The sequence below is a fragment of the Callospermophilus lateralis genome, chromosome 13 (genome assembly GCF_048772815.1).
Source record: "Callospermophilus lateralis isolate mCalLat2 chromosome 13, mCalLat2.hap1, whole genome shotgun sequence".
Classification (NCBI taxonomy): domain Eukaryota; kingdom Metazoa; phylum Chordata; class Mammalia; order Rodentia; family Sciuridae; genus Callospermophilus; species Callospermophilus lateralis.
The window spans coordinates 56,258,122-56,274,588 of NC_135317.1; the positions used below are offsets into that span (position 1 = coordinate 56,258,122).

Here is a 16,467-nt window from a genome sequence, read left to right on the forward strand (position 1 = left end):
TCCCGAAATGCTACATTAGCAACCACGTCTGATTGCACTGGAACCTGGCTCAGGCCCCCTGCTGAGGCTCTTACAGGCCATTATTAATGCAGACCCCTTCAGGGGCTGTAATTTGGGACTCAATTTGCCATAAAATTGTCCTAAGTGTCACCTTAGTAATCGGAGATCATGTGACCCGTGAAACACATGGAACTAAAAGATGGCACCTCTTTGAAATGAATGTCAAATTGCCCCATCAGTAAAAAGGCACTAGCCCTGTATCCGATGTGGATTTTCACTGTGCCTCACAGACGGTGAGGAGTTAAGGTGCTCTGCACCCACATTCCTCGGACTGGGCCCACAGGGCCTCAGAGCACAGCCTTTGCACAAATGCAAAAACAGAAGACTTCGCACACAGCACAGAGCACCCAGCCCCAGGTGGCCCCTCAATCCCTCCAGTGGACTTTTATTTTAATGGGGGTCTCTCTATGTTGCCCATTCTGGCCCTGAACTCCTGGGCTCAAGTGATCCTCCTGCCGCAGACCTTTAAGAGCTGGACCCACAGGCTCATGCCATTGCCTCCAGCTCCTCAGGTGGATTTTTGATGGTTCTTATCTTCGTAACCAAAAATTTGCATGTGATATTATCAAAAGTTTTCTCATGCTAATTCCAGATACATAAAAAGCAGATCAGATGTCAAGGCTGGCAAGATCAAAGAGGGTTTGGGTAAACTTTGTGGAAAGGCAAACCAAATCCACAATGAGATACCATTTCAACCCATCAGGATAGCTATAAACACACACACACACACACACACACACACACACACACACACAAACAGAAAATAGCAACGTAGGCATGGTGGCACACACCTGTAATCCCAGCTGCTCTGGGGGTTGAGGCAAAAGGATTACAAGTTTGAGGCCAACCTGGAAAATTTAATGAGAGCCTGTCTCACAAACAAATCTCTCTCTCTCTCTCTCTCTCTCTCTCTCTCACACACACACACACACACACACACACACACACACACACATATATATATATAGAGAGAGAGAGAGAGAGGAACAAGCTGCTGTGGAAAACAGTACAATGGTCACTCAAAAAACTAAACATAGCACTACCGTATGATCTAGCAATTCCAGCTCTGGGTCTATAACCCAAGGAGCTGAAAGCAGGACTTGAGCCGATGTTTGTACACCAACATTCATAGCAACGTTATTCACAATGGTCCAAAGGAGGAAACAACTCAAATGTCCATTGACAGACAAATGGATAAACAAAATTTATATATATATATATATATATATATATATATATATATATATATATATATATATATATATACACACTCACAATGGGATATTATTCAGTCTTAAAAAGAAATAAAATTCTGACATGTAACACATGGATGAACCTTGAAGACATTATGTTAAGTGAAAATAAGCCAGACACAAGAGGACCAGTGGTGTGTGATTCCACTCAGACAAGGCACACGGAATATCAAATTTATAGAGATGGGATATAAAGGTGGTTTCTAGAGGCTGAGGGGAGGAGAATATGGAGAGTTACTGTTTAATGGCACAAGAGTTTCAGTTTGAAAATGATGGAAACACTCTGAAGATGGCCTGTGGTCATGACAGCAGAACAATGTGAATGACCTTAATACTACAGAACTTAAAAATGGTTAAAATAGTAAATTGTATTTTATAGACATTTCACTCCCCAAATTTTAAATTAGTTTGGTTGTCAAAATATTAGAATTCCAGGGCTGGGGTTGTGGCCCAGTGGCAGAGCCCTTCCTCACATATGTGAGGTATTAGGTTTGATCCTCAGCACCACATAAAAATAAATAAGCAAAGTAAAGATATTAAGAAAATATATTAGAATTCAGCATCATTTTGATTGCTAAATGGAAAAAAATAATAATATACAAAAATCAGGGGAGTAACCTGTGCTGCAGGTTAAGACAGCTCAGCACCTAGATGCTCTGGGACAGAGAAGGCAGACACACACACACACACTCACTCAGACTCTGGCTCCTGGCAAAGCACAGAGAGGCAACTTGTCCCCCTTTAGCCTAATTATCCTGGCTCCAGAGGAAACCAGCACTAGCACTTTTATCTATCATAGGGTTTTCTGGAAACTTCAGCTAAATCAACTGCTTTGAAGCCTTATTCTACACAGGTATTTTGATGGTGCCTTCTGAATCTAGTCAAGCAATGTGTGGTGGCCTTCACAGAAATCCTTAATTCTCACACATCTCCCCTCACCCATCAGTTATAAGACACAGGCAGCCACATTCCTTCATATTTTCTAGAGCAAAGAAAAGAGAAAATCCCATTATTGTAGTATTACACTTTATAAACTATTACACAAAGTACTCTTAAAATGATTCCTTTTTTAAAAAATTCCCATGATATATCTGGTCACCTGGAGGGATCATGATACTCTTTATCAACTTGAGAGCACTCCTGAAGGGACCACTTTTAATAAGCAGAATCCTCCTGACAGAAGATAAGAAAGTCAATGATTTTATCACATTACTGAAGGTTTTTACACTTTGGCATTGACTAGCTACTATGCCTACTTCAAAAGAAGCTGTAAAATCTGAAAATCTACACTTTTGACACCCTCTTGGAACTAGGGTCAAAGATTGAAGTCTAGGTTTCAACAATGAAGGCCTGATAATCCTCTCTAGCTTGCCACCGAGATTCCAAAGGGCCATATCCTAGAAGTCAGGGTGAACTGGGTTTAAACTGAAACTCAGGAACAACCCATCCCAGTTCCTGAAACTGAAGTAAAGTAATCCAAGATTGCTAGTTTGCTTAGCCATATCCCAGAAACAAATGTGTATAAATCTCCCAATGAAGATGTTATTTTTTCTGTCTTCATTATTTCTATAATTTATATTTATGTTATTTGACACTCAATTAAGAAAGAATCAGGTATAGAAAAGTCAAAACAACATGAAGAAAAGCCAAAAGAAAAATGTATACTTCAAACAAATGAAAAGATACCCAGGTATGAAATTATCAGGTGCAAACTTTAAAACAGATTGTCTTAATATGTTCAAAAAGAAGAAAGAAAAAATTGATGATTTTCACAAAAATAGGGTATTAAAAAAAACTTGTGGTGAGAAAAAATATAGATGAAATTAAAACTAAATGGTTAGGTATAATAATATAAATTAGACTCAATTGAAGAGAGAACTATAAACTAGAAGAAAATTCAGGAAAAAATATAGAATGAAATAGAATCAGAAGAACAGAAAATGGAAGAAAGGGTAAAAGATAAGGGGGAACAGAAGGAAGGAATAATACACGGAAATTGTAGTCTTTTAAAAAGCAAGAGAAGGCTCTGCCATTAAAAAAAAAAAGAATGAAATTATGCAGTTTGCCAGTAAATGGATGGAACTGGACACTACCTTGCTAAGTAAAATAAGTTTTATCCTCCAAAACCAAAGGACAAATGTTCTCCTCTGCTATGCAAATGCTAACACAAATGGAGAGCAAAGAAGTTCATTGGACTAGGCCAAGGGGAATGAAGGGAAGGGAGAGAGGGTGGGAATAGGAAAGACAATAGAGTGAATCAGACAGTTTTCCTATATTCATATATGAATACAGGACCAGTGTAACTCTACATCATGCTCAACCACAAGAATGGGATTCTAATTAGAATAAATTATACTCCATGTATGTATGATATGTCAAAATATACTCTATTGTCATATGTATATCTAAAAAGAACAGACAGGTTTTAGAAAACAAGAGAAGGGATAGAGCAATATATGAATAAATATTTGCTGAGAATATCCCATAGCAGATTAAAGAAATCAGATGGCCCCTGGCTCAAAGATAACCTTCAGGCACTAATTAGGGTAAATGTAAAGACACCTAAATTAAACATTATAGGATAAGTTCCAAAAATGGGGGAGGGATAGGGAATATCCAATGTCCTTGGCTTATCTCCAAGCTGATATCATAATTGAAACTTCTTCAGACCATACCACTATTCTGTGAGTACAGTTGCTTCTGGATGATGGGTTATATGAAAAGACCAGGGAATTCCATGGACTTGAGCACACAGTCATATTTTATCTTTTTGCTGTAAAATTAGTTCCTCACCTAGGAGCAGTGTTATATAGGATATCAGGAAAATAAATAGGGTACTCTGTAAATATATGAACATGGCTCTGGTAGAGAAATTATGGGGAAGGTAGACTCATTATACATACACAGAGGAGAATATGTATACATGTGTGTCCTTCCCTGCCACACACAGTAAGGACAAATAATTCTCCATTCCATAATGAAAAGTATCCAGTATAATTCATCTTAATCTGTTTCCAGATGGCAGGCTGGTTTCACGAGGGAATAGTGGAATTTTGGGTTTGGTCTCTGCTTTTGGCAAACCTGGTATTCTGATGGTAGTTAGGTCATCTGTGGTAAGAGGAACTCTGTCTATTAAGTCCATAGATGACCTCCATCTTTGCGTTCTTGGTTACTTTAAATATAATTTTATTGGTCATATGTCAGTGTGACTGAGAAAAATCTGATATTCCCAAAATAATCTTGTCTGATTACTAAGAGCTATAGTCTTATAGATTGTGTTTTAGAGAGCAAATAAGTGGGATATAAATATCCTCACATTCTTCCCATTTCAGGGGGTAAATCCATTTATTTCTTCCCTGTAATTCTGTTAACAGTCTTTTAATATTTATCATTAAGCATCTGACCATCTGGCCTAACCATTAGATATTCCCATGTGTTAGTGCAGATCTATACCTCAAGGTATTTTTTCATCCTGACAAGGGAGAAAATCAGATGCACTTCTTCAAGTTCTGCCTATTAGAATGCTTTACTCTGTCTATCAGGGTATCCTTGGTGCTGTAATATTTACATTAGTGCACTGCAGGCTAAGTCCAGAATACCACGAAGAACAATCTGCAGGTCCACCTTTTTTCTTCTTTGCCAACTGGACTTAAGAATTTCCAGAGGTTTTTCAAGACGGCGGAATAGAGATCATTGCTTTCCTGGTTGCTCTGTGGCATGAAACAAAGAAAGCAGACAGGTAGCTTGTCAGCAAGGTAGGTGAACAATAAAAGGGGAGGGGATACTTATTGGAATTTAATACTGGACATTCAAAGCACATCAGGGACTTAGCAGGTTGGATACAATTAAACAAGGAAGAAATCTCCAGTGCCATAGCCACTGCCAAAGCCCAAGGCACCAGACAGAGTCATCCTTCCACAAGCAAAGTGAAAGCATAAGGGAATTGAAGGAACCCACATTTTGGAGAGGCCTGAGGCATTTCTGAGTACAGAGAGTATAGAGATCAAAGACATTGCTCCTCCACCACATGAATGAAACCCAGGGGAGATTCCTGAAAGGCAGCCTTCCTGCATACGACTGGCAGTTACTGGGCCCTGGAGGTGCACTGATTTAAAATCTCCAGGCCAGTTGGCATTAATATTGTCAAAATGGCCATAGTACCAAAAGCACTATATAGGTTTAATGCAATTACTATTAAGTTTCTGATGATATTTTTCATAGAAATAGAAAAGGTTGTCATGAAATTCATTTGGAAAAATAAGAGGCCCAGAATAGCCAAAGCAATTCTGAGAAAAGTGAAGCAGGAGGCATCACAATACCAGACTTTAAATTATACTACAGAGCTATAATAACAAAAATGGCATGGCATTGGCCCCCAAACAGATATGAAGACCAGTGGTACAGAATAGAAGGCCCAGAGACAAATACACATAATACAGTTAAATGCTAGACAAAGGCACCATAAACATACATTGGAGAAAAGATAGCCTCTTTAATACATGGTGCTGGGAAAATTGGAAATCCATATGTGGCAAAATGAAATTAACCCTCCCCGCATTCTGCACAAAACTCAACTTGAAGTGGATCAAGGACACCCAGGGGCCTACCTCCTCCAGCCACATCCTACCTTCCTACAGTTACTGCCCAGTTTAAAAAAAAAAAAATTCTTATATGGGCCAAAAGAGTGAACTGATAAAAGACAGTAGTACAGCAAGAACAGGTGTCATGAGGACCTGTGCTACTTCTCATGCAACTTATTCACACCTTCATGACTGACTTGTTCCTGGCCTCTGTTTATGCAATTTCCACTTGGTGATAGATTGATTCTTCATACATTAAACATTATGTTCTGATGAATTAGGTAACACTCACTCCATGTGGGGAAGTTCTGTTGCAAGCCAGGTGCTGTTTCTATAAAGAATTACCTTCAGAAGACAAAGTGGCTTTGCTCCAAAATCTTAGGGATCTTCCTGTCACTGAATCACTCAGTAAGTGGACTGGAATAGTACAGTCAAATAGTACACACCGCCTGAAAAATCCAAAGAAGTCTACTAGTGCTGTGCCATTTCTTTGTGTAGATTCTATAAGGCTCAACAACTCAATCTTTCACTTTGAAGGGAACAGCCTAAAATTCTGCAGATTATTATAAAAGAAACTGAACTATTACATGAGGGTTCTGGAATGTGCAGTGAAGGTACCAAATTAGTGAAGGTACCTGTTTCTTACTGTTCACGAGGTCAGTTTAGCATGATGCCATCAGTGTAGTGGACCCAAGTGATATTCTGTGGGATGTCAAGATGATAAATATCTGTGAAAATCAGATTTTGGCAGAAGTATTTAAATAGCGCTAAGGCAACATGGTGAAAGTGTACTATTGGTCCTACCATGTAAAAGCAAACTGCTTCTAGGGGTCCTTGCAAACGGATAGAGAAAAAAATAATTCCCTGAAGTCAAAACATTCTGTCTAACCTACACATAATAATTACTGCCCCACCTGGTTCTGGAGGTTAAGTTCTGCTCCTCTGGGATCTCCTTGTTCCTAGTGAAACTGGAGAACCCATTTCAGTACTGGAATTTCCCATCCTTATCCCTGGGTTCTGAAGAGCACAGCCACCTCAGAGTTCTCCAAAGATGTTGAGGCTCCCCTCACTAAAGCAATTTCAGTGCATTAGCAACAAGAGTATACTTGAGGAAATATCATGGAGATGGGATGGTTGTGAGGATAAGGTAATCATGATAAAATATTCCAATGTGTGTATCTCCTTAAATCTTTAAGATGTTTTCTCTTTATCACACTAGGTAAGTTCTGAAACCTCAGTCTTACAAAATGAGAAAACTGAGTCTAGAGTTCAGTCAAGCAAGAAAGAAAACAATTATAATCACTACAAGCTCTCAGGCTAAAACATTAAATCCACGATTTTTTCCACGTGTACCCATATTGAGAAATTCGGCTTGATCCTTGCTCTAATACTTTTTTTTTTGGTGGGATACCAGGGATTGAAACATCCCAGACATATTTTGTATTGTATTTAGAGACAGGGTCTCACTGAGTTGCTTTATCCACACATGAAAATTGCCCTGTGCATTGTTATCCAGCCCCCTAATACACATATTTTTTAGAATAGGTTGAATAAAGGGAGATATAAAGCCTGTAATATAAGGTACTTTCCCAGAAACCTATAATATAGGGTACTCCCAATGTTATCTACTGATCAGATAATGGAGATGATGTCAGCCTACAGATGCTGAGAATTGCCAGATCATCATAAACCATCTTGTAATCACCAGACTGATGTCATCTCCACATACCTTCCCATGCACAACCTCACCAAGTTTCCTTTAAGAAGGACCAGAGACCTGAAATGCATGTCTCACTCTCAAGACATTGTCCCTTGAAAGAGTATTTCTTAAGTTAAATTTCTGTGTCTCGCTCAGTAGTTGACACATGCTAAAATTCTTTTCTGTCATATACATCAAGAACACTCTTCTCCTAATCTGAATTTCCCCTGTCTAGCACTTTCTTGGATCACCTCTAGTGAAAAAGCTTTAGATTGAAGAAGTAAAACAAATCCAGAGGTTTGCTAACAACAGAAATGCTGCAATCAGCTCAAGTCCACAGAGTTTATGGGCCGTGCTGGTGTCCCTTACTCAGAAGCAGCTGGACTGATGGGCGTGGTAGAAGGATAAAACTCAGTTACGTCGTTCTCTGGGAGACTCCCCTACGAGGTACACTGCTCTCCTTCAGGACATGCTTTGAATCATCATCTGATAGGCAAAGTCGTTTCTCTCACAGACAGAACACATGTTCTAGGAAGCAAACAGAAGGTGAGGAGACAGGTTGCTTCTCATGATCACGATTAATAATGCACTTGCAGAACTGTTGTTTCGTATCCCTGTACCTTTGTATCTGTTGGCTTAAATATCATGGTTTATAAGAAAGGAATGATCTCTCCAGGGAATACAACTGTGGCTTCCATTATTAAGGAGTTGAAACTTCCATCTGGCCATTTTAAAGCCTCGTGATCAACAGGCAAACAAGCAGTTTCCTGCTCTGGTTGGGTCGACTGATCGCTATCAAATTGCCACTGTACAGTGGAGTGAAGGAGGACCACACCTGAACCCAGGGGATGTTCAAGTCTATCATGGTAACCACAGTATCTAGTCTAAAGGGAAATTGAGGCAACCCAGAAAAGGGAGACCACTGACGTTCCAGACAGTCAGAAGTAAACATCTGAACTCTGATTCACTCTACTGGGTTAAAAAAAAAAAAATCTTAGGAACGATGTTGGCTAAAGACACGTGGGTCGCTGAATGGGTGGAAGATGAAGAATTTTATCATCTCAACTCAACTCATGAAGAGTAAAGAATCAACAACAATATGAGGGAGATTTGTGGGGCTTAATCCTAGGAACGGACCATCAGGGAGTGAAATGCTTAAGGAATGTTTTTGAAAATGCTCATGTTCCAAAGAACACAAAGCAAAATATTAAAGCAAAGTCAACAACAACAAGAAAATGAGAAAATGGAATATTAAATATCACAGATAAAGGGGAAACTCCCTAAGATAAAAAGAGCTAAAGACAAAGGGGGAAAAACATCAGAGCATGTGAAAAAAAAAAGGGGGCAAAAGACATACATATGAGGTTTATTCACAGAAAGATAGATAAGAGGCTTTTAAATATTTGAGAAGATACCCAACTTTACTAGTAAGAAAAATACAAATTAAAACTATTACGCTGAGATACCATCTCCTTAACAACAAACTCACAAGCTAGACCGCCACTTTGAGGAGCAGCCAGAGGGAAAATAGGCCTCGTTTTACAACGCATTTTGGGATGAATTTGACCATAACTGATAAAATGACATGGGCATTTATCCTTTGTCTCAGTAACGTCCCTTCTAGGAAATTATCCTGAAGATATATCTCTAGCAGAGTGAAAAAACATTTTCCCAATGTTATCATTATAGTATTATTTGTAAAGCAAAATATAATAAATATTGTGTATTCGTATTGATATTTATATACTGACATAAATCAATGATGATGGAGAAACCCTACATTTGAATAAAAATAAAGTCAAACCAAATTGGCTATCAAATCAAAAACATAGCCAGAAAAGAAGACTAATTAAAGTCACTTTTAAACATAGTATTCTGCCCATGCAACTTCTTATTTAAGGAAAAAAGGGTACTGGAAATGAATATTAAATTTTACTTCTTAAGTTTGCTACTGGTAGTGGTTCTATTGTAGGAATTTCAAAAGTATTTTGCATGCAGGATGAAGAGACAAATATGGAAGAGGAAGAGGAAGAGCATCGCTGGATGCTAGATTTTAATTTGTGGTGTCCTATCAGTGTCAACTCATGATTTTAAAAAGGTCTAGGAAGCCATGGTGCTCTAGTGGCAATAAGCAAATGTGGTGCCCAGGTCAGGGCTTCCAAATACCACTCGTTAATGGAGAAACCAGGGCTCCCTGGAGAAAGGCAGGTTCCTAGTCTAGGGTAGGAAAGTGCAAGGTGGGCCTGGAAATCTTGCAGTATCCAAGAGTCAAAAAGTGTTTCCAAAGGCACAGGCACACATGGGACAAAGGACCTTTGTTGACATCTGTGGCAAATATGCTGATTTGTGGTCCATTTTGTGTTTGGCTACCTGGCCTTGATCATTTCCCCTTATCATTCCTCCCAAATTTATCTTGGTCTTACATTCAGCAGAATTCCAAGACCCAGAAAAGGGTTTTACATCAATTTGCTTCACAGTTCATGCCTGCTTGGTTTAAACTGCCCCTTCACTACCCTGCCCTCCTGCTGGCTATGTTCTCCACCTTGGATTCAAATAAAAGCAAGTTCACCAGGCCAGCTCCCCTCTCTCTCCATGTACTCCCTAACTTCCACGTGTGTGGCCTACAGGCATCTGTTACCCCGACAGGATCTGTAAGTATAAAACATTTATTTCCATCTTGTATCTCTCCCAATCATTGAAGGGGACTCTATTAACTTAAAGGTCCTAAATTAAGGGACCAACTTGAAGATCCCAACAGTGAAAGGTGAGACAACATGAGCATCAGAAATGATAATTACAGTTACAGACTGCAACATATTTGAATCAATAAAAGAAGAAAGTGTTAGAAGGTGGCATGGGTTAGACCTTTACAAATGGGTAACATTTAGGTTCATGGAGAATAAATGAAATTTAGTCAGTATGAAACAAATCAACCATAAAAACATGACAGAGAAGGTCTGGGGAGGGAGGGGAGTCCAGCTGGAGCAGCAGTAAGATTCGGTCGTCTGAGGCGATGAAAGCCAGTCTGAAACTTAGAGTTTAGGAGGCAATGAGAGTCACCCTAAGATCTGGACAGAGGAGTTTCAAGAGGAAATGATGAAACCGTGTTTCTGGGAGTTTACTCTGACAGCTATGAGGGAGAAGGAAAAGAGGAAGGATAGATGGGATCAATGATGAATCTCTGCAGTGGCAGAGGACTGAGGTGGTGGGAGGCTGAAAAGGTACTGGGAATGGATACAAAATAAAAATGAAGGAAATTTAAAAAATAAAACACTTAAGAGGATGAACAGAACTTATCCCCTTCATAAAGGAGAAGAGAGAGTCAATGACTGAGTTTCCGTGCTGAAGAGTAGGAGGAAAATGATTGTGTGACCTCAATATGGAAGGAAGAATGTGTTAGTGTGTTTGTCCCAATTACTGGGACCAAATATCTGAGGAAAACAACTTAGCAGGGAGATTCATTTTGGTTCACTGTTTCAGTCTGTGGTGGGCAGACTCTGAGGCAGGAACATCATGGTGGAAGGGTGTGGCAGAGGGAAGTTGCTCAGCTCATGGAAACCACAAAGTGAAGAGAGAGAGAAATAGGATGAGCTGGGCACCAGCTATACCCCTCCAGGGCACACTCCCGGTGACTGCTGCCTCCAACTTGGCCCCACTCCTGCAGTTACTACCACCTCCCAGTAATGCCATCAACTTATGAAGCTATCAATGGATTAATCCGCTGATGAGGTCAGAGCTCGCATGATCAAATCGCTTCCCAAGGGCCCCACATCTGAACACTGCTGCACTGGAGACCAAAGCTTCAACACATAAGACTTTGGGGGACATTCCAGACCCAAACTCAAACACAAAGCATCCGTTTTTCAGTACAGTTTGGTAGGTTTTGAATATATTGACAGGGAGCCAACAGCATTTGATACTTACAAAGCTCAAAACATTTAAGGAGAAGCCCAATTTGGGGGTGTTGCTGATTCTTTCCTTCAATCATTTTGATCTCTTACAGAGCTCAGGGAAATGGAGGGCTCCAGTGTCTTCCCGAAGCTTCCTCCAATGATTGCTTGTCATGAGGATTTCATGGTGCTCCGCAGACAATGCCCAGAATCTTCTCCTTGCAGAATCCTAGTGGGTTACTCTGAGGGAGCGGAACATCAACTCCCGGTGGGACCAGAAAAGAATTTTCAAGACATAATTCAGGGACAGGCCCCCACGTACAGAATTTCTTTCATCCCTTGCAGTGAAGTCTGACTGAGGGGCCTCTGTGGTTTGTGGCTGTCTGGCTCCCCCAGGCTCTGCGGCCCTCCCGCCCGCCTGCCCCTCTTGCCTGACTAGGGGAAGCAGGTCCCTAGCATCCAGCAGGCTTCCCGGCAGCCTTCCTCCCCCGCACTCTTGGCATTCATATGGCATGGCTGTAAATTATGCCCAGCGTGTTCATTTTCAGTTTAAATGTGTTCTCATCCCAGAGGAGCGACTAATGGCGTCAAGTTACTGATGTGAAAAAAGCATGCCGCTACAATGACTATGGATTAATGAAATAGCAGTCGCGGAGGCTGGGGTTGCAATAAATCGTCAGCCACTGGTGATATGGATTTTAAATTATGTTCCCTGTCCCTTCTCCCTTCTCCCAAATTATTTTGCTGTAAAGTTGTTGGGTAAATGTTTACCTTTACTTAATGTTGGCTTTGTAATAAAAGTTGAGGCAAACAGAGCCCTTTCCTCTTAGAAAACTGCAAACCAGCTGAGAGGGATTTAAAAGTCTATCATACTTTCTCTAGGAGGCATGAAGGCAAATCTCTTAATCCAGGATCATCAGTGACTGATAAATTTCATTCAGAGAACTGGCAAACACAGCATTCTATCGGTAAACTCTGCCCATCTGGCATGGAAGCTACTACACCTTTACCTTCTCTTAGGGCCTGCTATTCCCCCAATGAATTTTAAAAAATGAGTCTCCAGCACAATTCCCACCAGTGTTTTTTGAAATGTGGCAAGTCTATTTTTCATTCGATAAAGGACCCAGGGAGTCCACTGATGAGCCATATAGGGATTCTGAGAATCCCTGATCCTAAAAGCAAATTGTTCGTATGTTTTTCTAGAAAGATGACCTATAGATTTCATCAAATTCACTAAATGTGCCGTAACACCTAAAGAGTTTAAGGATCACCGTGGTAAATTGCACAATTTCTTTCCCCGCATGTATCCATGTCCTTGCAGTGGGACTTTGTAGCTTCTCCTATTGAGAACAGGAGTGTTTATCCATCCTTTGATTTGGGGCTGGCCTTCAGATTGGTTTTGGCTCATGGGATTTTGGCAAATGTGACAGAAACAGGTTAGAAATGCATTTATACATTAGGGTTTGCCTATTTATTGTTCCTGGAAGTCTCCTGCCATGTGAACAAGGCTGGGTTCACCTGATGAGCTACTAGTCACCTCAGAGCTCCCAGCTCACTCACGGGCAGCTGCAGACAATGTGAACTTATCCATGACCAGTCACATCTGGACCAAACCTGAACTGACAAGCTCAACTAGAATTATGAGATAAAGAAACATTGCTTTGAGCCAGTAAGTTCTGGGGTAGTTTGTTGTGCAGTAAATGATAATGGATACGAATTCTATACCAGAGAGTGTTTTTCAGGATGGGGGCATGTCTGCTTTGGTCCACACGTTCCCTTTTCCTAAAAACACAGGAACCATTTGTTGAATTGGGTGGAACTGGTCTCCCCAAGACGGAGAGTAAGCCCCTTTCTCAAGGTCACTAGGTTAATCAGGAGGGACTTCAGAACACCTGACTGTGAGCCTCAGTTTCCTCGCTTATAAAACAGGCTTCTGTTGTGCTGTTTTGGTTATTAAATATACTGTATGCCCTGGAGATGTGCTTCTGAAGCAAAAGCAAGCTTATGAAGAGGCCTTGGAGCTTACTAGCACACAGAATATCTTGCCCATTTCACCGTCTCTGTAGCTGCCCAGTGTAGGACAGGAAGACTTCAGTGTCCATTTCTCATCTTTATCTGCTACACAGTAAGGTCTGTTCCTTCAAGCCCCAGCAGACATCATTCTGAGTGTGTTTTCTTGCTGCTTCACGGCAGCCACAGGCCAGAGGACTTGCCACTCCCTCCTGTGAGTTAGGGAGGGCACCCAAATAGGACCCAGGAGTGTGGGTTGCTGCTCTGGATCCTGCCATCACTGCTGCGTCTTGTTTCCTCACTTGTGGAATAAGGCATGGCTGACAGCATCCCTCTCAGAATCCTTTCAGCTATAGGCATCCAAGGGCTCCAGCACTACCAGTCTCATCTAGGCATGAGGGACGATTGCTCCCAGGTTCAGTAAGCTGTAAAAAACTGTTTTAACAAGCAAAAGAAAAGCTTTGTTGTTGTTGTTGTTGTTGGAAAAGCAGGCCAAAGAGTTGGGAAATAGAAAAGAGAAAAAGAGAACAAGTCTCGTTTGAGGGGGGATTCTAGAACCTTCCTTTCTACAGGATAGTGGAGCTTTGTCCTTATATCAAATCATGGATTTGGGGAATTAACAGAAAAGAAAATTTTAAGGAGAAAAAAAAAAGATGACACACCCAAAGAATTATAAAAAGCTCATGAGAAAGATTCACACAAAGCAATGTGAGACATTTGGATAAACTATTTTTGTATTTTTGGCAGTAAGACTTCCTATCCTTCCTAGTAACATCTAAAATGACTTCTTTCTAGGATTGAAGATAAACATTCTTGTGTTCAAGTTGTAGTTGGAAACAGTGTACACAAACATCACTTATTACAAAGAATAAAGACAACAGTCTCTGAATTCTGCTTCTAGACAAAGCAATCTAGAACAAAAAGAGCAAAGCCAGAGGCACCACAATACCTAATTTCAAGACATATTACAGAGGCATAGTAACCAAACATCATGGAGCTAGCATAAAAACAGGTACACAAGTGAGTGGAACACAACAGAGATTCCAGACATAAACCCACATATCTCCAACCAACTAATTCTCAATGAAGGCGCCAAAACACACATTGAAAAAGAACAGCCTTTTCATCAAATGGTGCTGGGAAAACTGGAGGTCTAGATGGAAATTGAAACTAGATCCTTCTCTCTCATCCTTCATGGAAATCAACTCCAACTTAATGTAGGACCTGAAAGTACATTGGGATTGGCAATGATTTTTATAGACACTGGTATAGGGAGTGAGTTTTTGAATATAACCCCAAAAGTTTAGGGGAAAAAAAAACACAAATAGATAAATGGAATGACATCAACATAAAAATTGTACAGTAAAAGATACAATCAAATAGATTAGAAAACCTACAGAATGGGAGAAAATATTTGCCACTGTCCATCTGACAAAGGATTAATATCCAGAATAGATATAGAAGAAACTTAAAAAAACTATTAAAAATGAGTAATACAATTTAAAAATGGGTAAATAATATGAATAGGACCATCTCTTATGGCCAAGAAAGGCGGGGAAAAAAATGTTCAAAATCATTAGTCATTAGGGAAATGCAAATCAAAACTACAATAAGATTCCATCTCACCCTTGTTAAAATGGCTATTATAAAAACAAAAACAAAAAACAAAAGGGGCTGGCAAAGATGTGAAGAAAAAGGAATCTTTATACACTATAGGTGGGAATGTGAGTTAGTATAACCACTGTGGAAAACAGTGTGGAGATTCCTTATAAAACTAATAATATATCTATGATATGACCCAGTTATCCTACTTCTGGGTATATATCAAAAGGAAAATGAAATCAGCGAACAAAACATACCTGCATGCTCATGTTCATTGTGGTGCTATTCACAATAGCTAAGATATGGAATCAGCCTAGGGGTCCATCAACAGAAAAACAAACAAAGAAAATGGAGTATACATACACAGTGGAGTATTAGCCAGTCATCAAGAAGAATTAAATCTTATCATTTGCAGGAAAATGAATGGAAGTGGAGGGCATTATGTTAAGTGGAATAAGTTAAAAGACAAATATCACATTTTCTTTCATATGAGGAAGTTAATTAAAAAAAAGTTCAACTAGAATGTAGAATAGTGATTTCTAGAGGCTAGAAACTAGGTAGGGGTGAGGAGTTGGATTTGATCACTGCATACTGTATGCACATATTGAAATATCATACTGCACCCCATTAATATAGACAATACATGTTAATAAAAAATAACATAAAATAAGGGCTTGGGGTATAATGTTTGCCTAGCACATGCAAGGTTCTGGATGCAGTCCCCAGCACTGCAAAACCAATAAGTAACCTAACATAAAGCAATAGTAAAATCCTGCCTCTTGCCAAAATGGAAATTAAGTTTGTGCTTGGAAGCAAGTATGAAAATGGTGATATTCATTCAATCATGTTCACATACATTCAAAGAGAAAGTTGGAACTTATTCTGTCATGCCTTTAATCAGATTTTCTATCTTGAACATTGAGATCTTAAACATTAAAATCACCAATGAATAAACAAAGAAAAAAAGTTACCAGATAGCATTTTAACTAACTTTTTTTGTATTTATTATAATCGTGCTTCTCTACAACTAGGGATTCTATGGTTGACAAGCCATGTGTCTGCCTTTATTTACCTACATAAACACAAAACAGCATTTTCAACAAGGAAGATCCATACAGCAAACAAAGTACAAATTATGTGACCTCAATAAGGCATCGATAAGGTTACAAGCCATCTCTCTCTCTCCAGCTGGGCTTCCTTAGGATGCTCTTATGTTGGCATCACATTCTTCTAAGAGTAGAATCAAATCTTCAATCAGGCTGTGTTCTCTGCCATGTGTCACTCGCATGATATCAAAAGCCTAAAGAGGAAGGAGAGAAGACAGATCAGACCTCCAAACAGGTGAGCCCCTGCCACCCACCCTCCCTTTCCCA

At 39.8% G+C, this 16,467-nt stretch overlaps 1 protein-coding gene across 1 annotated transcript in view; it reads right to left on the minus strand.

Annotated features, from left to right (window-relative positions):
* Nucleotides 1–16,069: 16,069 nt before the first annotated feature.
* Smyd3 (SET and MYND domain containing 3) overlaps nt 16,070–16,467 on the minus strand; it is a 706,977-nt gene continuing 706,579 nt past the window's right edge. Inside the window, exon 12 of the mRNA XM_076873152.1 lies at nt 16,070–16,394. Coding sequence (XP_076729267.1) covers nt 16,293–16,394 — 102 coding nt within the window. The 3' untranslated portion in view covers nt 16,070–16,292. The remainder of the gene's footprint in view (nt 16,395–16,467) is intronic.